Here is a 27,823-nt window from a genome sequence, read left to right as displayed (position 1 = left end):
GTATTATTAAGTCAGTAATATTTGATTTCAGATATAAATACAAAAATCATTTTAAAGTATGGTATTTATTTGTTCTTAAAATGCATTCAAAATGTTTCCATTGCTTATCTTTCTGCTGTTTAACCTGTGAAGAGTTTACAGGATTATTTACTTTATTTTAATGTATTCTTCAGCTTGTTTGTATAACATAAATAGAAACGGAGGGAATTTTATAATTGTAGAATTAGTCAGCTAAGGAGATAATGGATATACCTGTGTAAAGGTGATGGGTGAATAGACTTGGTACTAGCTGGAATATGGAAGGCAGAAATTTGGATCAGCTTAGGTGCGGAGGGAGCAATAAAAGTTACTTAACTGTAATATTAATTTGGTTTTCCTATCTGGCTAATATATTACCTTGTAGCTAGTCTTTAGCTTTCCTTTCTTCATTTCAGATTTCCCTGAACCTTGACTTGGTATGAAGATGAAGTTGTACAGGTGTCATTCATTGAATTTTATATCTTTAATTGAGATAGTATTTTCACACACACTCACACACACAAAAACTCTAAAATGCCGCCCTCTGCTGGTCAAAAAGCTTTTCACACTCTGGATTGCAACTTGTGGAATTAAGATTTACGCCAAAATTAAAATTCATAGGAAACGAAATACTGCTGCTGAAAACTGGCAATTGTAGCCACTAACTGATAATCTTTGATTTGCCTCCCAATTTTTTTCAAAACAAAGAAACATATAAACAACACACAATACTTTAAAGGTAGAGGAACCTGATTGTGGAGTATTTTTCTTATAACTGGGTGTCTGTAAATATTGTGTGCTCTTTTGTAACTGAACTAAAACCTTTGATAGACTCCAATAGTTCATCATCATCTGGGTACTGAAACAGAAATGAGAAAAATACATTAAGTGAGTATTATTCATTTACAACAACCACGAATAGTTGTGCAGACTTAAGCTCAAAATTGTTAAACTGTGTGACTCGATGCTGTGAATTCAATCAGATAATGAAAATACCAGTTCCTATCTTTTCACATTCACTGATGGATGTCTGTGAATTTAATTCTGATGAACTTGTTGAGGCACTGAATGAGGTCAGAGGTAGAGACATCACAATGGGAGTAAGATGGAGACTTACAGTGGCAGGCAACTGGTTGATTAGGATAATTTTGATCAGAAATATTGTGCAAAGTGGTCACACTCCCTGTTGCACCAAGAGACTGCATTGTGAGCATCTAATTAAGTTCTAACAAGCACAAGTGAATTTCCAGTATTTCCACTTTTTTGTATATCTAATGAATCACTTCATGAATTTCAGGTTATCAAATAGGATTAAGTCAGTGATTTTGAAGAAACTCCTCTTACACAAGGCATATAAGATATAGGAACTCAGACTTTTCAGCAGTACGTGATGGTCTACAAATAAGCCGAAAGTCCCATTTTCATCAATTATGATTCATTTTTCCATTGCCCAATTTCACCTCCCGAATGTTGTAAGTATACGATTTCGATAAATATTTATGATTTGATTACCATTCCACTGTCACGTCCCTGTGCAAAGAATTCCCACACTGAGCTTTCCATCAGGGATTTCTTGTCATGGGTATCGACCAGCTGACTGACGCTGCGGTGCAGGGAAGTCTGAGAACTGGTGTGACCCAGCTGACTCCGGCTTGGCACATGTATCACTGACATGTTGCAGTTACTCATGTGAGATCTATGTTCTGAAATTTTGGTGTCCGTAAGCCCCTGTAAGTCAAAATATTAATGTTCATTAATGACTATCATTAGTGAGTAGTAAATAGATGTTTGTACTGTATAACATAGGTTCTGAACCTGTAAGTGTGTATGCTGAAAAAAAGTTTTATTTCACAACCTCAAACTCTTTTTTCCCTATTTATGGCACATCATTATTACTTAATGAGGAACATACCAGATCAGATCAGTGCTTTCTTACACAATGTTATTATTTATTAATTATAGATAAATACTGACAGCTAATCGAATGGAGGCTATTAATCTGTAAATTAATCTATTAATCTATTTTTCTGGAACAAAATCAGGCATGTTCTTCAATGAAATCTAAATCAAGGACAATTCCATCCAGGTAACATAACATACTGACTCAGTATCATTTAAAAATTGCTGGTGCACTCTAAGTTTCTGAGTATTAAGTGTTCAGATGTTGAACAGAGAGTTTCAAGTCAAAGTACCTGAGCACAGAATCTGGCCAGTTGTTGAGGGAAGGCTCCACCAATGGAAATGCAGTTTCTCACTAATTTAGGATTCCTTGTAGTACAGATGGATGCGAGTATTGGGACATCATGATAGCGTAGCTATTACCGCTCAGGGTGGAGCTAGGAGTTCAATTCCGATACAGTCTTTAAGAAGTTTGTAAGTCCTTCCTGTGAGCACATGTGTTTCCTCCTGGTGCTCCAGTTTCCTCCCACATTCCAAAGACATACTGGTCATTGTAAAGGGTCCTCTGATTGGGTTAAGGGTTAAATAGGTAGGTTGCTAGGCAGCGCGGCTTGTTGGGGTAGAAAGGCCTGTTCGGTGCTGTATCTCCAAATAGATAAATGAATGAGTAAGCCAGAATTCTGAATATTTATCACAGGCTTTGTTGACCCAATCACTCCTCTTGCAAAAAATCTGCCATATCAAGAGTCAGCTTTGTAAACCTTTCATTACATTCTCTCTATGCCAAGCATGTCCATTCTTAGATAAGGAAACCGAACCAGCACATGATGTGATTGTAGTGAGGCTGTACATAATTGCAACAAAAGATCCTTGCTTCTGTATTCAGAGTTTTTTGCAATGAAGGCCAACAAATCATTTGTCATGTTACAGCTGGCTGCACTTGCATGTATGTTCACTTTCATTGAAGGGTGTGCAAGGACACCTAGACAACTTTTAACATTAAGATTTGAAAAGTATTGAATGTTTTCTTTTTTCTTACAGTTCTCTTATCCAAACCATTGCTATATATTGTAAATGGCTGCAGGGCAAGCACTGACCCTGCAGTACCCCCTGAAAAAGAAACCCTTCTCTGTTTCCTACTGTCAACCAATTTTCAATTCATGTTGCTATTTTACCTTTACCATGTGGTTTAATCTTGTTCACAAATCTCTATAGCAGGACTTTATCAAAGTCCTTCTGAAAATCAAAATACTCCACTTGAATTAGTTCTCCCTTAATTACTCAACCAATAGCATCCTCAAAGAAACTCTGGTCCCTTTCACAAATCCATGTTCATTGTCTCGTTCCAGTATTCTAGACTTCAGCATTTCCCTGTGACTAATGTTAGTTTCACTGTTCTGTTGTTCTATGTTTTCACTCTCCTTCCATGATATTTACAAAGTACTGTTACGTTTGCAGGGACATTGACGATTGATCGGATCTTGGGAACTTAATGGCTCTCAGTCTCATTTTGGGTCCTTCCTAACACTAATTCTTTTAATCCTCCTTTTCATTAAACTTTTGTTCTCCTGGCACTTATGTGAAGTTATTTGCATCCTCTTCCAAGAAGACCAAATCAATGGTGCTCAGCAATTCACAGACTTTCCATGGACTCTGTCTGTAGTTCTTGCTGCCTCAGTAAAACAGCCAGCATATTTAAAAATCTCAGCCACCCTGGACATTTTCCCTTCTCCCCACTCCTGTCAGGCAGAAGACATCAAACCAGGAAAGCACGAACCACCCAGGTTCAAACAGAGCCTCTCTCCCACTGTTATAAGAACATTGAATGCTTCCCAAATATGATAAGATCGACTCTTGACTACCAATCTACCTCTTGTAATCTTACACCATACAGTTTCTCTGCACTACAATTTCTCTGTACTGTGACACTTAATTCTTCACTCTGTTTTTACTTTCTACTATCTGAAAAAAAAGAATTGATCTGTATGGATGGTATGCAAGGCAAGTTTTTCCACCGCTGCACGGTGCATGTGAAAATAATAAAACCAATATACCTACTTACTGATGTGTTTAATTGTTCTGCACATTCTTTGTTCCCATTATAAATTCTCATATTTATGAGTATAAGGAACTTGTATTTGCCTTTGTTAACCTTTGTCTTTTTATATACTTGTGGAAGCTTAGATAATTTATCCAGTATTCCTTACACATTTATTCTCAAACTCTATTAATGCTCTCTAAATCCATCCCTTTGTTCCTTTTTACTGAATTCTCAACTGCTCATAATGCTTAAGCTTGCTACTTCTTATGACAACCTTTTACGGCTCCTCCCCAGATTTAATACCATTATAATTTCTTCTGTTCAGTATAGTTTGCGTTGTTTTTCTTTTGATTTATTTGTACAAGAAAGGAATGTATAACAGTTATAATTCCAGCATCCTCTCTTTAAGAATTTACCATTGTCATATCTTTCACTGAAGCTCCCCAATTTATCACAACCAACACAAATCTCATAGCTCCTTTTTGATTCAGGATTCTGGTTTCATCCCTGGGTTACAAATGCCTGATTAATGGATGCTCCTATAAACAGACAAGTCTGCAGTGTTATTACATTTAGAAGTTAGATGTATATGCATACATTAATTCCCATTAACAACAGAACACATTTCCCTTCTCTCTCCAATTTTAGCAATTGTTCTCTCATCAGTTTAATGCACTTTTGATTACTTTCACCACAGCATGTATTTCCTGACTCCTGAATGAAATTGACTAATGAACATTGTAAAAACAGAACTCATTTATTAATGCCCAGCAATTCACTTTCTACCTTAAATTGGAATTCTTTCATTTTGTCTTCCCTAAAAGATTGCACGTAGCAGGATTGTTAATTACCACCTTCTCATTGCACAATATCTGATCTAAAGTTCCCTGATACCTCCTTAACCTAGTAGTTGAAACAAAAATATCCCTTGTCTTCGTCTTGATTTGTCTTAAACACAACTGACTACCCCATCCTCTGCCACTGATATCTAGCTGGGTAACACAGTACTTGTTTGGATCAGTTTTAATCTCTACAGTTGTAATCAGAGAACTGCTGTCATTGCTTCCCTCCCTTCTTCTTGACTATTAGCTCCAGCATCCTCAATGGTCAAAACTTGGTTCTTGCATATCACTCATTTACATGCTGCACCTCAGCAACAATCTCTGATAATACAGTAATAGCTTCCACATTGGAAATAACTTGGATGATGTGTAGCTCAGTGGTTGATGATTGTGTTGAGTTGTTCTCTGACCTTGGCAATTCCCTTGCAAATGTTTCATCATCATGTGAGGAGACATCATCAGTACTCTGTAGATTGTGCTGTGTCCCCTGAATGCCTGGCCTTTAGTATACAAAAACCAAGCACTTGGAGGACACACCGCAAAATACAGAGCACTGATGATGTCTCCTCACATGGTGACAAGACATTTGCAAGGAAATTGCCTAGGTCGGAGAACAACTCAACCTCACCAGTTTCCACATTTTCACTAACATATTCTGAACCACATTTCCCGGTCACTGATATTCTACAGTAACAACTAAATCTGTCCCTGCCTAGGGTTTTCTGCTGCTGAAATCCTTGTTACTACTTAAAGGTGTCAGCAAGAATTATATGCTTCAGCACCTGGAGTGGAATTGTACCCACAACATTATGAGTCAAGTAAAATTGTGATCATTCAGGCAAGGCTGTTATCTAAATATTAATGTAGATCTGAGTAACATCATTTTCTTTGCTGCATTATAAACATAAGAAATCATTGACTTCAAGTAGCACTCATGCTCCGATACATGAACCTCATAAGTACCTTGTTTCATTACAATAATTACAATGAACTATCACAATTACTGTATCAGTGTGATTTAAACGGACATTGACTTCATTTTAAATGCAATTCAATAATAATTGTTGCTATTCATTGTATGGGGAATTTGTTTATTTGTAATCTGGTACCCCATTTAGTGCTCTTCTGCAGAGCACTGGTTTGTAAAGGTGCTCCTGGTCCTCTGGTCCAAACAGTCGCAGGTACGTAGCCCCTCCCCTGACACTTGCTCAATGTGTCAGGAACTGGATGTGAACCCCTGTCCTTCCCACTGCTGTGTTGGAAAACTGGCTCCAGGAATCTGCTGCAAACACTAGTCTTCTGACACTCCTGAAGTGAGGAGTCACTCACAGCATGAGCAGGCTGGGGTCAGCAGTGCAAGGATGCAGAGGGTCAGGGCTGGAGTAGTGAGTGAAAGCCATTGTTAGGGATGAGCAATAGCTACTCTAACTTCTTCGTTGTTGCAAATTCTGTAGGAATCGCTAGTTGCTGATGTCCTCCATAGCTGTAGATTACTGCAGGTTGGGCAGAGCTGTGCATCCAAAGAATTAGGGAGACAGCAGAGAGTGTTACTGGAAGACCATCAGCTCAGTTATAGATGCACTATAGTCTGCCTGCCCAAAATTTGTTCATCTTCCAGTACCATGAAATGTCCATTAGAGAATGCTGCCCCCTCGGTCTATAATCAACATTGGCCCCTGTCTCATCAGTCCAATTTCACCTCTTTACTGGTTATCTCCTCTCTCTGCTCTTAATAATGATGCAGGGTTTCAACCCAAACTGTTGACAATCCCCCTCAAATGTTGTTTATACACAGTGGCATGCAAAAGTTTGGGCACCCCTGGTCAAAATGTCTGTTACTGTGAATAGCTAAGCGAGTAAAAGATGACCTTTTTCCAAAAGGCATAACGTTAAAGACGACACAATTCTTTAATATTTTAAGCAAGATTACTTTTTTTTATTTCCATCTTTTACAAAATAACAAAAAAGGAAAAGGGCCCAAAGCAAAAGTTTGGGCACCTTGCATGGTCAGTACTTAGTAACACTGCCTTTGGCAAGTATCACAGCTTGTAAACACTTTCTGTAGCCAGCTAAGAGTCTTTCAATTCTTGTTTGGGGGAATTTTCACCCATTCTTCCTTGCAAAAGGCTTCTAGTTCTGTAAAATTCTAGCTTCTAGTTCTGTGAAATCCACAGATTTTCGATGATGTTTAGGTCAGGGGACTGTGAGGGCCATGGCAAAACATTCAGCTTGCACCTCTTGAGGTAGTCCATTGTGGATTTTGAGCTGAGTTTAGGATCATTATCCTTTTGTAGAAGTCATCCTCTTTTCATCTTCAGCTTTTTTACAGACAGTATGAAGTTGCTGGTATTTAATTGAATTCATTCTTCCCTCTAGCAGTGAAATTTTCCCCGTGCCACTGGCTGCAACACAAGCACAAAGCATGATTGATCCTCCCACATGCTTAACAGTTGGAGAGGAGTTCTTTTCATAAAATTCTGCACCCTTTTTTCTCCAAACATACCTTTGCTCATTGCGGCCAAAAAGTTCTATTTTAACTTCATCAGACCACAGGACTTGTTTCCAAAATGCATCAGGCTTGTTTAGATGTTCCTTTGCAAACTTCTGACACTGAATTTTGTAGTGAGGATGCAGGAGAGGTATTCTTCTGATGACTCTTCCATGAAGGTCATATTTGTGCAGATGTCACTGCACAGTAGAACAGTGCACCGACACTCCAGAGTCTGTTAAATCTTCATGAAGGTCTTTTGCAGTCAAACAGGGGGTTTGATTTGCCTTTCTAGCAATCCTATGAGCAGTTCTTTTGGAAAGTTTTCTTGGTCTTCCAGACCTCAACTTAACCTCCACCGTTCCTGTTAACTGCCATTTCTTAATTACATTACGAACTGAGGAAACGGCTACCTGAAAATACTTTGCTGTCTTCTTATAGCCTTCTCCTGCTTTGTGGGCATCATTTATTTTAATTTTCAGAGTGCTAGGCAGCTGCTTAGGGGAGCCCATGGCTGCTGACTGTTGGGACAAGGTTTGAGGAGTCAAGGTATTTGTAAAGCTTTGAAATTTGCATCACTGGCCTTTCCTAACGATGATTGTGAACAAGCCATAGCCCTAACAAGCGAATTAAGGTCTGAGACCTTGGTAAAAGTTATCTGAGAGCTCAAATCTCTTGGGTTGCCTAAACTTTCGCATGGTGCTCCTTTCCTTTTTTTCAGTCTAAAATTGTACAAAACAGAAATCATACACTAATCTTGCTTAAAATTTTGAAAAGAAGATTTCATATTTATGACTTTTGGAGATCAGTTCATCTTCTACTCACTTAATATTCACAGAAACAGAAAATTTGACCAGGGGTGTCTGAACTATCTCTCTCTCTCTCTCTCTCTCTCTCTCTCTCTCTCTCTCTCTCTCTCTCTCTCTCTATCATGACCCATTTTTAGTACAAATTTCATTACTACTCTTCTTCTGGGGAACATAACCAGAGCACTAAGCAAAGTACCTGGGTGATTTATTTTGGCATTATCTGGTTTTAAACATTCTTTTCTGAAAATCTGGCAAATACTTTTACGTAATGACAATTACTTTTAACAATAGCCTGAAAATAAATTATACATGCATTATATTAAGAAAGTAATGCAAGTAGTAACACTGCAGGTTGAAAAAGCCACACACTGAGACATACCTCGAAACACATTGTGTAACTCTTCAATGTGACAGAACTTGAAGCATCGGAGGTTGCTGCAATGGCATCAAACTGAAAAGAAAAGATTTAACAGCTACATTTAACATAGTTTATATAATCATGTTGTAGTTAGTAAATGTGAACTCTGACAAATTATCCTTCCATTGGACGAAAACCTTGAATTCTTAACGTATATACTGTATTTATCTTCTCTTAGACAATCTCTTGTGATCAAAGATAACTTTTTTCCAATCCAGTTCTTTGGGGTTGAAGGCAGCCAGAGGCTGAGTTGGGATCCATGTACTCAGACACTGGTGGAGCAGGAGGAGGTATCTGATGGGCCAGGTAGATAAGTTTTTTTGGGAAATCCAATCACAAACAAGAGAAAGTCTGCAGAGGCTTGAAATCCAAAGCAACACACACAACATGCTAGAGGAACTCATCAGATCAGGCAGCATCTATGGAAAAGAGTATAGTTAACGTTTTAGGCCGAGACCCTCTTGAAGGATCTCAGCCTGAAACGTTGACTGTACTCTTTTCCATAGATGCTGCCTGGCTTGCTGAGATCCTCCATCATTTTGTGTGTGTAGCTAAGTTCTTTGGAAGGTACTTTAGGCATCTTCATTGGGCCTCACACACAAAATGCTGAATAAGCTCAGCAAGTCAATCAGCATCAATGAAAGGGAATAAGTTATTCATGTATTGGGCCAAGTTATTTATTAGGCCTAGGCATCTATGAACAATGCATGGATGCAAGGTTCTCAATGCCTTCCTAAATGTTCTTTCTCCATTTAGAAGGAGATGTATTCTTATGATTTGCTGACTATCTTACATCTTACCAAGGAGGATTTAAGATGATCCTTGAATCTTTTATCAGAATCAGAATGTTTTATTTCACTGATGTATGTTGTGAAATTTGTCATTGACACAATTCAAGGTTGTTTAATGCCATTTCCAGTATGTAAGTGTAAAGGAGTATGAATCTGGTGGTCCTGCTGTAGATGCTACGTAGCTTCCTGCTTAATGGGAGTGAGACAAACAGTCCATGAGCAGAATGGGTGGGATCCTTAATAATGTTACTGGCCCTTTTCTAGCACCATGATGGTGGTTAGGCTGGTGCCAGTCATGCGTTGGGCAATTTTTGACTACCTGTTGTAGAGCCTTCCTATCTACCGCCGTGCAGTTTCCGTACCAACCAGTGACACAGCATGTTAGGATGCCCTCTACTGTGCCTCTGTAGAATGATGTGAGCATAGACGTGCATAGTCCAGCTCTCTTCAGCCTCCTCAGAAAGTAAAGGCATTGGTGAGCTTTCCTGATTGTATAGGATGTGTTCTGGGACCATGAGAGGTTGTGTGAGGTGTGCCCTCCCAGGCGTTTGAAACTGCTCACAGTTTCCACTGCTGTGCGGCCGATGTAAAGAGTGTTGAGTGGTGAGAGTACTTTTGAAGTCAATAACTATCTCCTTTGTCTTGGTAACATTGAGAAAGAAGGTATTTGCATAAAATTACTATAAAATAAATAAATACTGCAAAAGAGGAATAGTGAGGTATTGTTAATAGGCCCTTCAGAAATCTGATGATGGAGGGAAATGATACTGTTCCTAAAACATTAAGTGTAGGTCTTCAGGCTCCTGTACCTCCTCCCTGAGAAGAGTGGATGTGCTGACTTAATGATAGATGCTTCCTTCTTGAGGCACTGCTTTTTGAAGATGTCCTTAATGGATGGCATGTCTTCTTTGTGATTACATCAAGGTGTTGGGCCCAAGATAAATCTTCTGAGATGTTGACGCCCAGGAACTTGAAGTTGCTTACCTTTTCCATCCCTGAGCCTTCAGTGTTCTCCCAACTTCCCCTTTGTGAAGGACACAGCCAATTCCTGGGTTTTGCTGTCACTGTGTGCAAAGTAGTTATTGTGACACCATTCAGCCAGCCAATCTACCTCGCTCCTGTTACCTCTTCACTCATTTTGAGATTTTGCCAACAACAGGTTGTGTCATCAGTGAATTTATAGGTGGTTGAGCTGTGCCTTGCCACACAGTCATGAGTGTATAGAGAGTAGCGCAGTGGACTAAGCCTGTGTTGACAATCAGAGGCAAGGAAATTTTATTTCCGATCCACATTGACTAGGATCTCCTAATAAGAAGAAAAGGATCCAGCTGCAGAAGGAGATACAAGTTTTGAAGCTTGTTGTTTGGTAATGAAGCTAGATGTGAACTTTGTGCTAGTTTTAAGGATTTGATTTTAAATACTTTTCTCACACAGCCAAAGCACTGAAGATGAGGGTAAATATCCACTTGCATGGAGACAAGTGAATCTGCAAAACCACATAATCTTAAAGGGATTTCTTGGAATCTCGTTCTCTAACTGTACACACAAATGCTGGTAATACTTCCAATTTGGTCAATTTTAAATATTGTTTAAATGCATTATTGCTAGAGATGGAATGGAAAAAAAGCATTTTTTCTCTCTCTCTTCCATTGACAATGCCTTTTGTGCATACTTTGAGAAGGGGAATAGCTCTACATCTGTGTATCCTGTGACCCTTGTTCCAGAGGCCGATATCAGAATGTCCTTCAAGAGCATGAACCTTCGCAAGGTGTTAAGATCTGGCAGTGTACCTGGTAGGATACTGAAACTCAGTGCCGACCAACTGACTTGAGTGTTTAAGGACAACTTTAGCCTCTTACTGCTGCAGTCAGAGATTTTGACCTGCTTCAAAATCATACCAGAGCCCCGGGAAAAAAAAGCCTCAATGACTATCGATCCATTCTAACATGATGAAATGTGTTGAGAGGTTGGTCATGGCAACAATTAATTCTTGCCTGAGCAATGACCTAGGCCTACTGTGACTGTTCTATCTCCACAACAGATCACAATTTCACTGGCTCTCCACTCAGCTTTGGAGCACATAAATGATAGTAAACATACTCTAAGGCCGCTCTTTATCGATTACAACACCATCATCCACTCACTACTAATCAACATGCTTCGAAACCTGGGTTTCTGTACCACCCTCCGCAACTGGATTCTAATCTCCCTTAAGGGGAGCTCACAGTCAGTACAGATTGGTAATAACATTTCCTCCTTACTTACAATTAACACTGATGCACCTCAAGAATGTATGCTTAGCCCACTGATTTCTTCCTCCTACACTTACGACTGTGTGGCCAAATGCCATCTGTAAGTTCATCGATGACACCATTGTTGTTGGTAGGATATCAGACAGTTTTGAGAAGGCTTACAGGAGTGAAATAGGTCAGGTAGTAGACTGGTATTGCAACAACAGCCTCCCAGGACCAAGAACTTGATTGTGGACTTCAGGAAGGGGAAGTAGAGAGATCATACACCAATCCTCATTGAGAGGTCACTGGTGGAAAAGGTGAGTAGCTTCAAGTTCCTGCGTCTCAGAGGATGTATCATTTGTCCAATGCACCGATGTAATCGAAAAGAAAGTAGGCTGGTGGATCATAGTTACTGTTGCAAAACTCTGGTCAACACAGAGGTGCCGAACTAATGCACAATCAACAAAGTTGCAAATATTAAAAACTTAGTAAAAATTCTACTCCAATACAAAAGTTGATATATCATTGTAAGATCGTTAATGCTAAAAATAAAACTTTTTAATATTCTGTGCTCATTTCCTATATTACTTTCTCAAAATTCCTGAGAGGTTTACCCTTTCTAAAGATGCTTGTTTCATAAAAATAATAATTTGTGATATTTCACTGGAATTCAATAAAAATGTTTAGAAAAAAATTTATATATGTAACGTAGACAGCACACCTTACAGAATAGACAGAATAAGGTAGACAGAATTTATTAAGGATGCTTGTAAAGATGTCGAAGGAAGGATTACAGATAAATTCAAGGTAATTAATTTTGATATTAGTGGGAAAAAGTCAATATGTTACCTAAGATTTTAGACTAAACTGCAACTGAAACTTTAAAAGAAATGCAACAGAACTCATGTCTCTGAAGTTATAACAGTAAAGAGGAAGCTCTGAGTAAATTTATTTCCATTAATATAAAGAAGGTTTTCTTTAAAAAGACTGTTTTCTTGTTTGTCACAGTTAGTGAGGTTTGCTTTTTTTGAACAGCACATACTTTTGATAGCCGTTGGTTGTTACTAAAAGTTAAATTGCAGAACCAGCACACCCTGGTGGTCAAAAGAGTAAAAACATGGTCTTAGAAAATGAAAATAATATCACAGGCTCTAATGTTTGATGAGTGAGTAACCTGATCCTGGCTGTGGTAGCATTAGGACTATATTTGATGTAACTGCCCCAAGTCTCTTCAGAGATACTCTGTTCTTACCTCTAGTGTCACTCATTAACCTAACAAAACGTTTACTTTATCAGCAACTTATCCACACAGCACTCACAACCTTATTCTAACAGAGATAATCCCTTTGTCCGAACCACCCTTTCTCCATCTTCCCTGCAATTTAAAACCAATTTGTTTTCTCTCTCTCTCCTAATTCAATCAAAAAATCTTCAACCTGAGAAGTTAACCATTTTCATATCAATAGATGCTACCTCACCAATAGAGTGTTTCCAACTTTTCCATTTTTATTTAAAAAAATTAAATTCCCTCTTGTTTGTTCAGTATTTGCACCCAAAATGAAGTTTTACCATTTGATAATGACTCACTTAAATCGCTCGGGCATAATCTACAATTTTTTAGACAGTCCTCTAGCATTGATGACATCTTGTTTTCAATACAATTCATTAATAATTGATGATTCCTATGTAAGATTGACAGAAGCTGCCACAGAGAACCTAACCATAAGTGAGAGACTTGATTGGGATTTATTTTGTTGCTTCAGTTTTTTTTGTTTATAGAGAGATGAAATGATTGGCGCTTTCCTGAATTCTTGCCTCGTCTTGGGCCAAAGATTTCCCTGGGACAGTGAGGATTTTACATTTCTCCCAGAGGTCTTGAAAAAATGTAGTACGAGGAAGTGAAGGGTTTTGTTTATGAAACATAAGCAGCAATTGACTAAAGTTACTATAAATAGAACTTCCTTTCCCTGCACCTACTAACAACAGGAAGGACAAAAGCAGTAATGTTATGGGGTAACTCCAAGTCATACACACTCATGACTTCGACAAAAATTCTCACTCCATCATCATCCTGGAAGTCCTGGAATTGCTTACCTAACATCTTGCAAGATTGATGACTGCAGTGTCTAAAGGGAAAGCTCACTTGCAACTTTCCAAATTAACTAGGCATGGATAACTATTATGATTTTGTTAGCATATTCCTGAATCTTATGCCTTATAATTTCTAAGTGATAATAAAGGAAGACGAGTAACTATCTTACCATGAAGGATTCATTAGGTAGATTAGTCCTCTTCTTTAATGGAATTAAAGGTGGCCTTTCTCGTTTGTATGGTTGTTTATTTACTGCCTTTTGTAGTAGGATGGACAAGAAAATAGCTACACACATCAACCCAAGAATTGCCATTAGTATAATGAACCACAGTTCATGGTAGAATGGAATGTTCGATTGTGGCACTCCTGTCTTATCATCAACAGTGGGCAGTATAGGACCTTGAAAACAAGAAGATATCATATTAACTCAAAATCAAACTATTATCAGTTAACTCTCTTTAGACAATTGAAGAATAATATGCATGCATATATTATTCTTCTGCGTTTTTGCACATTCTAAGCTGATAAGCACTGATAATGAGAAATTTAGTATCTGTACTATTCAAGAACAAGACTATATACAAGGCTTCGTATCTGGATCATAGAACTTGGAACATAGAAACCTGCAGCACATTACAGGCCCTTCAGCCCACAACTTTGTGCCGACCATGTAACCTACTCTAGAAACTACTCCTGGCACTTTGAGCCACTCCACCACACAACTCTCGATTTAATCCTAACCTCATTACAGGACAATTTACAAAGACACATTAACTTACCAACTGGTATGTATTTGGACTGTGGGAGGAAATTGGAGCAGCCAGAGGCAAGCCATGCGGTCAGGGGGAAAACGTATAAACTCCTTACAGACAGTGGTGGGAATTGAACCTGGGTCACTGGGACTGTAAAGCATTCTACTTTATGTGTAAGTCCTTGAGTAAAATCCATGGATACTAATATGTACTTAATCTTAAACCGAAACAAAGTTGTTACCGAAATGGTTATCACTGAAATGGCAACTGTAAATTGGCTGCTACACAATTTGACATTCAGATCAGATTTTAAAATGGTGCAGTATATTTGCCTCAAAGCAGGCCAAGAACCAAGTTTAAAATAGGGTTGCATTTTAGAAAATTATTCCAAGTGAAAATGTAATATTAGATATATTTGGAATGTAGGTCATGGTAGTAATTGACAGTAGTTTATTTTATATATGTATATTTTAGTATGCTTCATGAAATATAAGTATTACTTCAGATGGTTTTAAAGATCCATAAAACCATTTGAAAAACATATGTGTGACTGTGTGTGTGTCTGTGAGTGAGTGAGTGCAAGCATCCCTGTATTAAACAAATACAAACACATACTCACCTACATCTGTAGCTGGATTTAGGTTGATGATTGGTGTATTAGTACTTCCCATTTCTGCCATGGACAAAATATGGAAGAGACTAACTTCAACAAATACTAATAAGATATTACAATTCCACTTAATCTCAAGGTTTCATGTACAAGTTTACAAAATCAACAATAAAATAAAGCATTTCTGTGTTGCAAAAATAGAAGTTATAAGTACATGCAAAAACACCCAGTGTTTGTGCCAGAAATCAAATTTTAAACGTGATAACACTTAACATTCTATGATAGTCAAAAATACTTAAGCTCAAGCATTCAGTTGTGGTAAAACAATAAGACAAATAGATTGATATAAACACTGTATTAGAATTTGCATGAAACACCTGAAGTTAGACCAATAAGCATGCATGATAGTTACAATGTGAAAATTAGTAGGCTCATACTAAATTCTGCAGCTGAAAAAATGAAAAACAAGAACAGTAACTAAATGCTTGTGTTGGATGGGGCTGAGAGTTTTATGTGTTGTTCTGGTTATGCTCATGGGAAGAGTTGAATATTCCATTGTCAACAAGAGGTGTCATACCTATTGACTTCTTAGAGCTTTCTCATCAGGCAGGACCTGGAATGAAACACCAACATGATTGCTTGCCTACTAATAAACATTATGAATGGTGGAAAGCCTTTGAAGAGCAGGAGTTAGACTATTGTTGTAGAATAAGTAATCTCCATTCAGTCTAGTATCTGTCATCATGATACAGATTCCTGAGATGGAGGGAGTAGGGTGGGATAGGGTATGGTTTATGAAGAGAGATTAAGCAGAATAGGCCTAAATACATCAATGTTTAGATGATTTAAAATAATTTGAAGTTCGGAAGTTCAAAAGTAAATTTATTATCATAGTACATATAAGTCACTACATACATCCTTGAGATTTATTTTCTGTGCACATACGCAATAAATCCATAATTGAATAATAACCATAGTAGAATCAATGAAAGACTATACCAACATGGCTGTTCAACTAGTGTACAAAAGATAACAAACTGTGCAAATACAATAAAAAACAAGAACATGAAATGAAGAGTACTTGAAAGTGATTCTATAGGTTGTGGGAACAGTTCAATGATGGGGCAAGTGAAGTTGAGTGAACTTATCCCAATGATTCAAGAGTCCTATGGTAGAGGGGTAACAACTGTTCCTGAATCTGATGATGCAAGTCCTAAGGCCTTCTTCCTCGTGGATGCTGTGAGAAGAGAGCATAATCCTAGGTGGTGGGGATCCCTGATGATGGATGCTGCCTTCCTATGACAATGCTTTACGTAGATGTACTCAATGGTGTGGACTTTACCCATAACGTATTGGGCTGTTCGTATGATTTTCCATTCAGGGGCACTGGTGTTTCCATATCAGGCCATGATGCAGCCAGTCAACATACTCTCCACCACAATCTATAGAAGTTTGTCAAAGTTTTAGATTTCATGCTGAATCTGCAAACTCCTAAGGAAGTAGAGGCACTGTCATGCCTTTTTCATAATTGCACTTGTGTACTGGGCCCAGTTCAGACCCAATGAAATGATAACACTGAGGAATCTGAAGTTGCTGACCCTCTCCACCTCTGATCCTCTGATGAGGACTGGCTCATAGATCTCTGGTTTCCTCCTGAAGTCAATTAGATCCTTGCTCTTGCTGACATTGTGTCAGAAGTTGTTGCTGTGGCACTACTTTCAATCTCCCTCCTGAATGCTGATTCACCACCACATTGATTTGTCCTATGATAGCAGGGCCAACAGCAATCTTGAATACAGCACTGGAGCTATGCTTAGCCACACAGTCATAAGTGTAAAGCGAGTAGAACGCGGAGCTAAGCACACAGCCTTGTGGAGCACCTTTGCTGATGGAGATTGTGGAGGAGATGTTTTTTCCAATCCAAATGGACTTGGGCTGCTGGCGATGAAATCAAGGATCCTATTTTAGGGGGATGTCACGTGATGACGTAGGATTGAGACGTGGAAATCCAGCTCTCCCGTAAAAAACCAGTAAAATAACGTTTAAGTGAAGAAAAGTTAGTAAATACTTTTTAAAATCTACTTAAAAACTATTCAGGAATGTCTTAAGATATGCCTCCTAAACAGAAGCAGAAGAAAACTACTACTTTGAAGACAACACAAGTTGGAAAAGAATCAAGGCCGGTGGCTATGAAAGAGCCTCGGGCTCAAGTGCATTTTACCTCTGGCGATACAGAACAGGAAACTGCAGCAACATCAACCGTTTTCAAAAAAAAAGAGCAACGGGAATTGTGCATGCGTGAAGGAAAGGGCATGCGCAAACACGAGCTACCCAAACTACAAATCCCAGCCACGATCGGCACAGAAAGTGAAAGTGAAGATGAGGTGGAATCAGATTCTCTGGTTAAGTCAGATGAAGATGAAGAGACAAACAAAAAAGAGCAACAGGAAGAGGTTGGAGGTGATGGAGACATAAGAAAAACCGGTGCAAATAATGCATGAATTAAAAGCATTTAAAGTAATAAAAAAAGATATTAAAAATATGAAGATTATGTTTGATAAAATGATGAAAAGACAGGACAAAATGGACAAGAAAATTAAAAACTTGGAAGAAACAATGGGAGACACCATTGATAGAGTGAATAAAATGGAAGATAATATTTCTGCCTGGACATCAGAAAGAAAACAGTTATTGGAAAAAGTGGATGTGCTTGAAAATTTTAGCAGACGAAACAATATTAAGATTGTTGGACTTAAAGAAGACATAGAGGGAGAGGATCCAATACATTTTTTTCAAAAATGGATCCCGGAAATTTTGGAAATGGAAGAAGGAACCCAGTTAATTGCAATTGAAAGAGCTCACAGAACCTTAAGACCAAGACCTCGTTGATCAAAACCCATGATCATTGATGATAGAAGGGAAAACAGTTCTTTTCTATCCTGATATAAGTTATGACCTTTTGAAGAGAAAGAAGGAATTTAACCCAGCGAGAAAGGTTTTATGGGGAAAAGGCTAGAAATTTATATTGCACCACCCAGCTACCCTGATAATTTTTTTGGATGACGGAAAAAGATTTTTTACTGATTATTGGGATGCAGAAGAATTCACACAAGAACTCCCAAATATTCGTTAATTACAGTGAAAGATTTAAAAGTGAAACGAATTAAAGATGAAAATAAGGACAATGAATGGAACTGATGGATGTTTAAAGACAGAAGAATATTTAAATATATTCTTAATTAAATGATACAGGGGAGAAAGGTTAAAATTTGAGAAATATTAATCGAGAGTAGTCTTTTACTTTCTTCTCTTATATATACTTTTTTATGTTACGGGGAAGCTGGGGGAACTTCGGAACGATTGCTACAGGATTCACGTGTGTAATCATGGTGATTGCCATGACCTGTACAATGGAGCGGGGTAATTTTTTTTTCATTCACAACATTAGTAGGGGGGTATTTTGTTATTTTTTTTGTTTATAATCTATTTTTCTTTTATCTTTCTTTCTTTGCCTGGAAAATTGGAGGGGGGAGACACATAGCAACATGAAGAATTTTAAAAAGATTCCTCAAGGTACTACGAAAGTTGAAAGATTAGGTATTATTATAGATTGGAGTAACCCTGTTAAAAATAATGACTAATCTACTGAATTTTTTAAGTTTTAATGTTAATGGGCTTAATGGACCAGTGAAAAGAAAAATAATTTTAACATATATTAAGAAAATGAAAATAGATATAGCTTTTTTACAAGAAACACACTTAACAGAGATAGAACATCAGAAATTAAATAGAGATTGGGTTGGAAATGTTATTTATTTATTAAGTTAAGCTTCATTTAACTCAAAGGTGAGGGGAGTTGCAATTTTGGTTAATAAAACTTTACCAATTAAAATACAAAATGTATTAATTGATTCTGTGGGGAGATGTGTAATTATACATTGTCAAATTTTTTCAGAACTATGGACTCTTATGAATATTTATGCACCAAATGAAAATGATGTAAAATTTATACAAGAGGCCTTTTTGTATTTGGCTGATGCATATGACAAAATATTAATAGGTGGAGATTTTAATTTTTGTTTAGACCCAGTTTTAGATAGATCAACAAAGGTTGTCACAAAATCAAAAGTAGCAAAATTAACTTTATCATTGATGAAAGATTTAAATTTGATTGGTATATGGAGAAGAATTAATCCAAAAGAAAGGGATTATTCATTTTATTTAAATAGACATAAAACTTATTCAAGGATAGATTTTTTTCTATTATCAACGAATATTCAAGACAGAGTGAAAAATGTGGAATATAAGGCAAGAATACTGTCAGATCATTCCCCCTTGATAATGACAATGATAACGATGGATAAAGAGGAATTGATTTACAGATGGAGATTTAATTCAATATTATTAAAACATCAAGATTTTTGTGATTTCATGAAAAAGCAGATACAGTTTTTTTTAGATACAAATTGATATTCAGTTGATGATAAATTTATAGTATGGGAAGCAATGAAGGCATATTTGAGAGGTTAGATAATGAATTATACTTCTAAAATTAAGAAGGAATATATGGTAGAAACAGATCAATTGGAGAAAGAGATTACAAAATTAGAAAAAGAATCTCAAAGACATATGACAGAAGAAAAAAGAAGACAACTTGTTAACAAGAAGTTACAATATAATACACTTCAGACATACCGAACAGAAAAAGCAATTATGAGAACTAAACAGAGATATTACGAACTAGGTGAAAGATCACACAAGATTCTTGCTTGGCAGTTAAAAACAGACCAGATTTCCAAAACGATAAATGCAATTAGAACAAGTGTAAAGAAAATTACTTATAAACCTTTAGAAATTAATGAAATTTTAAAGAATTTTATTCTGAACTCTATCAATCAGAATCACAAAACGATATTGTTGAGATAGAAAGGTTTTTATCACAAATAACTCTTCCAAGATTGAATTCGGAAGAACAGAAGGGATTAGATATGCCTTTTACATTAAAAGAAGTCGAAGAAGCTCTAGGATCACTTCAGAGTAATAAATCCCCAGGAGAAGATGGTTTTCTGCCTGAATTTTACTAAAAGTTTAAAGATTTACTAATTCCTCCTTCTATGGAGTTAATACACCAAGCGGAAAGAACGCATAAACTTCCAGAATCTTTTTCGACAACTATTTTAATAGTATTGCCAAAAATCTTTTAAAGCCAACATCATATAGACCTATTTCTTTGTTGAATACGGACTATAAAATAATAGCAAAGATTTTATCTAATAGATTATCTAAATACTTACCAAAATTAATACACATGGACCAAACAGGATTTATCAAAAATAGACAATCAGCAGATAATTTAACTCGGTTACTTAGTATAATTCATCTGGCACAAAAGAGATAGGAAATGAGTGTGGCAGTTACTTTAGATGCAGAAAAAGCATTTGATAGATTGGAATGGGATTTTTTATTTAAGGTATTGGAAAAGTATGGGTTAGGAAAATCTTTTATAAAATGGATTAAAACCTTAAATACTAATCCCAAAGTTAAAGTAATGACAAATGGTCAAATTTCAACATCATTTCAGTTAACAAGGTCAACTAGACAAGGTTGTCCATTATCATCTGCTTTATTTGTGTTGGCGATAGAACTATTAGCTGAATTAATTAGAACAGACCCAGATATTATGGGTTTCAGAGTTAACCAGGAGGAATATAAGATTAATTTATTTGCTGACGATGTTTTGCTTTATTTAACAAACCCATTGTATTCGCTGCGTAAATTATCTTCTAGATTGGAAGAATATGGGAAAATATCAGACTACAAAATAAATTGCGATAAAAGTGAAATTCTACCCCTTATTAAAGGAGATTATAGTCAATGTCAATTAATAACTCAATTTAGATGGCTGATAAATGGTATAAAAGATTTAGGTATAAGAGTTGATATAAAGAATTTATATAAATTAAATTATTTACCATTATTAAAAAAAATTCAAGAAGATCTTGATAAATGGATGATGTTCCCAATAACATTAGTAGGCAGAGTAAATGCTGTAAAAATGAATGTATTCCCTAGATTACAATATTTATTCCAAACACTACCAATACAATTACCGCAGAAGTTTTTTCAAGAGTTAAATAAATGTGTGAAGAAGTTCCTTTGGAAAGGGAAGATGTCAAGAATATTGTTGGAAAAATTGACATGGAAATTTGACCTAGGAGGGTTACAACTTCCAAACTTTAAAAATTATTATAAAGCAAATCAACTTAGATTTATTGCATTTTTTTTTGATGAAGATAAACTGGCATGGATTAGAATAGAACTAGATAAAATAGGAGAAAATATACCAGAAGATTTTATATATAAGTGGGAATCTAAAAGGATATGGGAAAAGAAAGAATCTCCTATATCAAAGCATTTGATTGATTTATGGAATAAGATAAATGTTGATGATGAGATGAAGAAATCTTTATTAGCAAAGAGACCTTTAATTCAAAATAAACTTATTCCTTTTACAATGGATAACCAACTTTTATACAACTGGTTTCAAAAAGGGATTAGATATATAGGAGATTGTTTTGAAGGAGGTATTTTGATGTCATTTGATCAATTAAAGAATAAATATAAAATATCAAACAACACTCATTTTTGTTATTTCCAATTAAGGGCTTATTTAAGAGATAAATTGGGTCAAACAATGTTATTGCCGAAACCTAATGAAATAGAAATTTTAATTCAAAAAGGAAAAATTTTAAAAATTATTTCTTATATGTATAATTTGATTCAAAAGCAAGCAATTAAACAAGGAATTCATAAGTCAAGACAAAAATGGGAAACTGATTTGAATATTAAAATTGAAGAAACAAATTGGTCAAGATTATGTCTTGACAGTATGACAAATACAACAACTGTCCGGCGAAGACTAGTGCAATATAATTTTTTACATCAATTATATATTACACCACAAAAAAAATACATTAAACCCAAATTTATCTGATCAATGCTTCCAATGTAATCAAGAAATTGGTACTTTTTTACACTCGGCCTTATTTTAAAATTCAACCTTTTTGGACAAATTTAAGAATTTTACTGGAAAAAGTTATTGAAATACAACTTCCACGTAATCCAACATTATTTTTACTAGGTGATATTGAAGGGATAAAATCGAAATCCAAATTGAATAAGTATCAGAGAGAATTCATAAAAATTGCATTGGCAGTACCCAAAAAGGCTATTGCAGTTACTCGGAAATTGGATTCATACTTAAGTATAGATCGTTGGAAGAATGAAATTTTTAGCTGCATTCCACGAAAAAATTACATAATTTAAGAGATAAATATGAAATATTTCTGAAAATTTGGCGCCCTTATTTATAAAAGATAGGGTTAAATATATAGGTGCTCCAAAGATAAAATTATTGGTTATCTGGGGAAAGAAATAAATATACATATTAAAACTATTATGAACTCCATGGAGCATGTAGGGATCTTCTGAAATCCAGGCATTCTTTCTTTCTTTTTTCTTCTCTTTTTTTTTTCTATAGGGATATATTAGTGGGGAGGGGTTAAGGGGAGGGGGGAAGGGTTGATAATTTTTTTCTTTCTGTAACCTATTTGAAAATTCATAAAAAAAATCTTAAAATAAAAAAAAGGATCCTATTTCACAAGGAATTATTGAGGTTTTGAAGCTTATTGATTAGTTTTAAGGGGATAATGGTATTGAATGCCAAGCTGTAATTGATAGAGGTCCTCACGCTGGGACTATACGGTGTTGAGGCACGTCCCCTGGGTGGTGGATGGGGGATCCCTCGTGTGAGGGGTGCACCGGATAATATGGAAGAAGGTGCCGTGAATCAACATAGCCTAGGAGAAGGAACTCTGATTCCAAACCCGGGTAGATAGGACTCATTAGTCTTGGATGGCAGCCTATCTAGGAGAGGGTAAACTCTGATTTCAAACCCGGGCAGGTGGAGCTCGTTAGCATGGAAATGCCATTTTAACATGGAAATTCCATCGCCTAGGGGAAGGTGACCCTGACAGAAAACCCCTGGTCCTCCAGGTTGGGTGTTGTGCAATGAGCTAACAACCCGTTCACGTAAAACAAGCAATTGTTACAGAAACCGTCAACAGATTGTCAACCACTAACCCAGATCTTGGGAAAAGCAGGGCCCCGTTCAGGAGGCTGATGACGCGCTGCAACCAAACCCATCAGGAAGTTGCAAGGCTGACAACCCTTCTTCTCCCGAGGAAAACCATAATGGAGGTTCCAAAGCTGCTCTCACAGAAGAAATCTACCCTAATTGGAACATGGAATCTGAGATCACTTTGGGAGATAGGTAGGTGCGCACAGGCAGTGAAGGAAATGAACCGATACCACCTCACACTCCTGGGCATATGCGAAGCAAGGTGGAATACTTTTGGTGAGACCAAACTGCAGACGGGAGAAACTTCGCTCTATTCCGGCAGAGAAAAAGAGGAGGACCTGCATGAGGCTGGTGTGGCCCTGATGTTGTCCAAAGAAGCAGCCAGAAGTATGATAGAATGGGAACCAGTGTCTGACCGTATCATCACAGCCAGGTTCGAGTCCAGATTCTAGAAGGTTTCCATTATCCTGTGCTACGCCCTAACTAACAACGCAGAGGAAGAAGAAAAAGATCTCTCCTACACACAGCTTCAAGCAGTAGTCGGAAAGGTACCTAAGCAAGATATGTTGATCGTCATGGGAGATCTGAATGCCAAAGTAGGCAGCGATAGCACTGGCAGGGAGAGAGAGATGGGCCAGAATGGTTTGGGGAATATGAATGAAAATGGAGAACTCCTTATCGACTCCTGTGCCTTCAACGAACTGACCATTGGAGGTACCCTCTTTCCCCACCGACGCTACCACAAGATAACCTGGGTCTCACCTGACCATCAAACAGAGAACCAGATTGATCACGTCATCGTCCGCCAGCGCTGGAGAAGTTCATTGCAAGATGTGAGAGCCAAAAGAGGAGCAGATATTGGATTTGACCACCATTTGGTTGTGCATAGCTGAAGATGAAGCTGTCAGCCAAGAAGAAGCAACAGAACATGTGAATAAAGTTTGATGTTAGAAAACTACAGATGGAAGAGAACAAGAAAGATTTCCACATCGCCTTGCAAAACCGCTTTGGGGCTCTTCAAATAGAGGAACAAGATAAGAGAACAGCAGAACATGCCTGGATTACCTTCAAGCAGGCCACTGTAGGAGCCTGCGAAGAAGTACTGGGAAGACCACCAGTCAACAGTAAACCTTAGATCAGGGATGAGACATGGCAGAAGGTGGAGGAGAGGAAAAAGCTCAAACAGGAGTTGAATCAGGCCAGAACCCAGCAACAGAAATAAATCACTGCCAACAGGTACAGCGTGATGGCCAAGGAGGTGAAGAAACAGAAAGAGCAAGAGGTCATACTTCAATGAAATAGCAGAGCAAGCAGAAACAGTGGCCAGTAAAGGGGACCTCAAGGCATTCTACACAACAACTAAACTTTTGAGAGGGAAGAAAAGCAATTTCAACAAACCTGTTAGAGACAAGACAGGCCATCTGCTCACTTCAGTTGAAGATCAGCTGGCAAGATGGAAGGAACACTTCCAGGAAGTATTGAATAGACCATCACCACAGAACCCACCTGACCTGGAGCCTGGAGACCCACTCAACATCAATATAGGTGAAATCACCATGCAAGAAATTCAAAAAGCCCTGAAAAGCCTGAAGAACGGCAAGGCTGCTGGAGAAGACAACATTCCTGCAGAAGTAATGAAAGAGGGTGGAGAGGTTATGGTGGACCATTTGCATACACTGCTGAATTTGATATGGAGAACAGGAGAGATCCCATCAGATTGGAAGAAGGGCCTCCTTGTGAAGCTGCCAAAATCTGGAGATCTTTCACTGTGTGGCAAGTGGAGGGGGATCATTTTGTTTTCCAATCCTAGCAAAGTTCTCACCAGGGTCATCTTGGAGCTGATGAAAGATGCCATTGACCAGAGACTTAGAGATGAGCAGGCAGGGTTCAGGAAAGAGAGATCATGCATTGACCAGATAGCTGCACTTAGAGTCATTGTGGGGCAGACAATAGAATGGCAAACTCCACTATTTGTGTGTTTTATTGATTTTGAGAAGGCATTTGACAGCCTGGACAGAAAGTCAATGTGGAGCATCTTACGACACTATGGTGCACTGGAAGAGATGGTGAATATCATCAAGCAGCTTTATGATGGCTTCTCATGCAGGGTCATCCACGATGGGAGACTGTCCGAAGAGTTCCTGGTCACTACTGGAGTCAGACAGGGATGCCTGCTGTCGCCTCTACTGTTACTTGTGGTACTCGACTGGGCTACAAGAACAGCCTATGCTGGCTCAGAGAGAGGCATCCAGTGGACATTATCAGGGAAATTGGAAGACCTGGCATTTGCAGATGATCTCACTCTTCTCTCACACCGGCTCCAAGATATGCAGAAGAAAGTAGATTCCTTGGGAGAGATCTCACAGCGAGTAGGCCTTAAGATCAGTCAGGAGAAGACCAAAGTTCTACGCATTAATAACAAACAAGCGGAGCCATTATGGATTGAAGGACAAATAGTTGCAGATGTAGACAAATTCACCTAGCTCAGAAGCAAAATCAGTAAATCAGGAGGTACAGATGAGGACATCAGAGCAAGGATCGGAAAAGCCCAACATGCCTTCACAACCCTGCGACCTGTTTGGAGATCTACGGCCATCTCTGTCAAAACTAAGCTCCGTATATTCAGCTCCTATGTGAAAGCCATCCTACTATATGGATCCAAAACATGGAGAATCACTAACACCAGCTGCAACAAGATCCAGAAGCTTTCTCAACAAATGCCTCCGGCAGATCCTCCGCCTACGACAGAGTGTCAAACCTAGACCTATGGAAGAGAGCAAACCAAGAGCCCATTGTATTCCAGATAAGGAGGAAGAAGTCGAGATGGGTCAGCCACACCTTGAGGAAGAGCCAGTTGAACTTCACTCGACAATCACTCAAATGGAATCCACAAGGGAAGAGAAGAAGAGGTCACCCGAAGCAAACCTGGATGCGTAGGCTTTTGGATGAACTGAAAGCTGCCAGCCAAACTTGGGAGACTGCAAAAACATCTGCTAGAGATCGCAGGAAGTGGAGGACTTTTGTTGAAGCCCTATGCTCCATAAGGAGTGAAAAGGATTAAAGAAAAAGTTGACAGAGGTGCATAGATGTATGCACCTTTGCTGTCCAGATGTCCCAGGGTTGAGTGAAGAGACAATGAGTTGGCATCTGCTTTGCACCTGTTGCTCTGGTAGTCTAACTGGGATGGACCCTAGTTGCTTCAACTCCAATTTCTCAAATCACTGCATCATTGTGGATGTAAGTGCTGCAGGATGATAGTCATTGAGGCAGATTATTACATTCTCACTAAGCACCAGTGTAAATGAAATCTGCTTGAAGCAGGGTGGATACCTCACACTGTTGAAGTGAGAAGTTTTAAATCTCAGTGAACTCCAGCCTGTTGCTCAGCACAGGTCTTTAATACATGGCCAGATGCTCTGTCTTGGTTGGATGCTGTTCGTGGGTTCCCGAGAAGTGGTAAGTGGATCATGGCCACAATTCATTTGGGGTAGCTGTGTAACAGTGACAGTGTGAAAGCTATTGATTATTCAGCAACACCTTTGCTTGAGTCAGAAGGGTATGGATTCATTCCATTGCAATGCATAACTGACTAACATAGGCTACTGAATGAGTACTGCAAATGAAGAGGAAGATGACTTCATTCCCATCTCATTCAAAGTAACAGAGTTCTTCCTGGTGCTTGGGCCAATATTAATTTCTCCATCAATGTGATTAAAGCAGCTATCTGTTCATTTCTTATATTGCTGTATATTGAAGCTTGTTGTGCACAAATTGGTACCCTTTGAAGTTCTTTCATGGGATATGGAGACCCTTTCACTTTGAGGAAGTTAGTGATGAGCTGTTTCCTTGAAACACTGTAGACTATGTGACAAGGGCACTCCTATCATGTTGCCAGTTGGGAAGTTTGTGCTTTTGTGTGTACTTCTGTAGCCAGGCACTAACCTGCCGAAGTCTGGAGATGATTTCATGTAGGTTGGGCATTGAGTCATCGGAAAAAAAATGACCACCAGTTTTCCTGTGACAGAGGGAAGATAACTGAAGAAGCAGGTGAAGATGGTTGAAACCTATTCTCTGATTAGCAGCTAGTGTTTTCGTGTCTTGATGAAGGTGATGCTATTGTTTGGAGCTGAACACAGCTTATGGACCACAGACTGGGTATTTGTTAGTTGGAGAACAGCTTTCATTAAATGAAACTCTTCTCAATGACACTATCACCAAGGACTTCTGTAGTTCAAGAAAATGGCCAACCACTAGCTCCCTTCCATCAGTTCACTGAAGACTGGCTGGATGCCAATTAAGCAGTAAATCATTGGGTGACATTTAAATGGATTAACACATTAGAAGTGATGAGAGGGAAAGACTCTTTACATATCATACAGAGAGAAAGGAGACAGAATTCCTTTCAACAAACATGCAAGACTACTTAAAAGTCACAGAGAGAATTGAAAACCTGGGTAAAAGCACAGCAGCAGTAATTAAAGAATAAAAAGCTCTTTCAATGCAAAAACATAAGATGACATGTGAAAGTAGAAAAACATCTGTCATCATTCTCTTCCCATTCCCATAGCATTCCCAAGGACTGCTGCAGGGCATACTAGCCACCCTTTTGATTCACTCACTACCTACCTTAGTGCCATTGCCGATGAGGCCGCCAGGCCAAATTAGGGCTACAGTAACTGGAGAACTTCT

The 27,823-nt window shown here is 38.0% G+C and overlaps 1 protein-coding gene across 1 annotated transcript; it reads right to left on the bottom strand.

Moving 5' to 3' along the window:
• Positions 1-135: 135 nt before the first annotated feature.
• si:ch211-57i17.5 (usherin) lies at positions 136-27,823 on the bottom strand. The gene is made up of 6 exons (XM_059985333.1): positions 27,761-27,823; positions 15,004-15,057; positions 13,802-14,031; positions 8,477-8,548; positions 1,531-1,746; positions 136-877 (listed from the first exon to the last, which is right to left on the bottom strand). The coding sequence occupies exons 2-6, from the start codon at positions 15,053-15,055 to the stop codon at positions 788-790; spliced, it is 660 nt and encodes a 219-aa protein (XP_059841316.1). The 5' UTR covers positions 15,056-15,057; positions 27,761-27,823; the 3' UTR covers positions 136-787.

The sequence above is a fragment of the Hypanus sabinus genome, chromosome 12 (genome assembly GCF_030144855.1).
Source record: "Hypanus sabinus isolate sHypSab1 chromosome 12, sHypSab1.hap1, whole genome shotgun sequence".
In the NCBI taxonomy this organism is placed as follows: domain Eukaryota; kingdom Metazoa; phylum Chordata; class Chondrichthyes; order Myliobatiformes; family Dasyatidae; genus Hypanus; species Hypanus sabinus.
The sequence above is the reverse complement of the archived record's forward strand: the minus strand, read 5'-3'. Positions and strand labels throughout refer to the sequence as shown.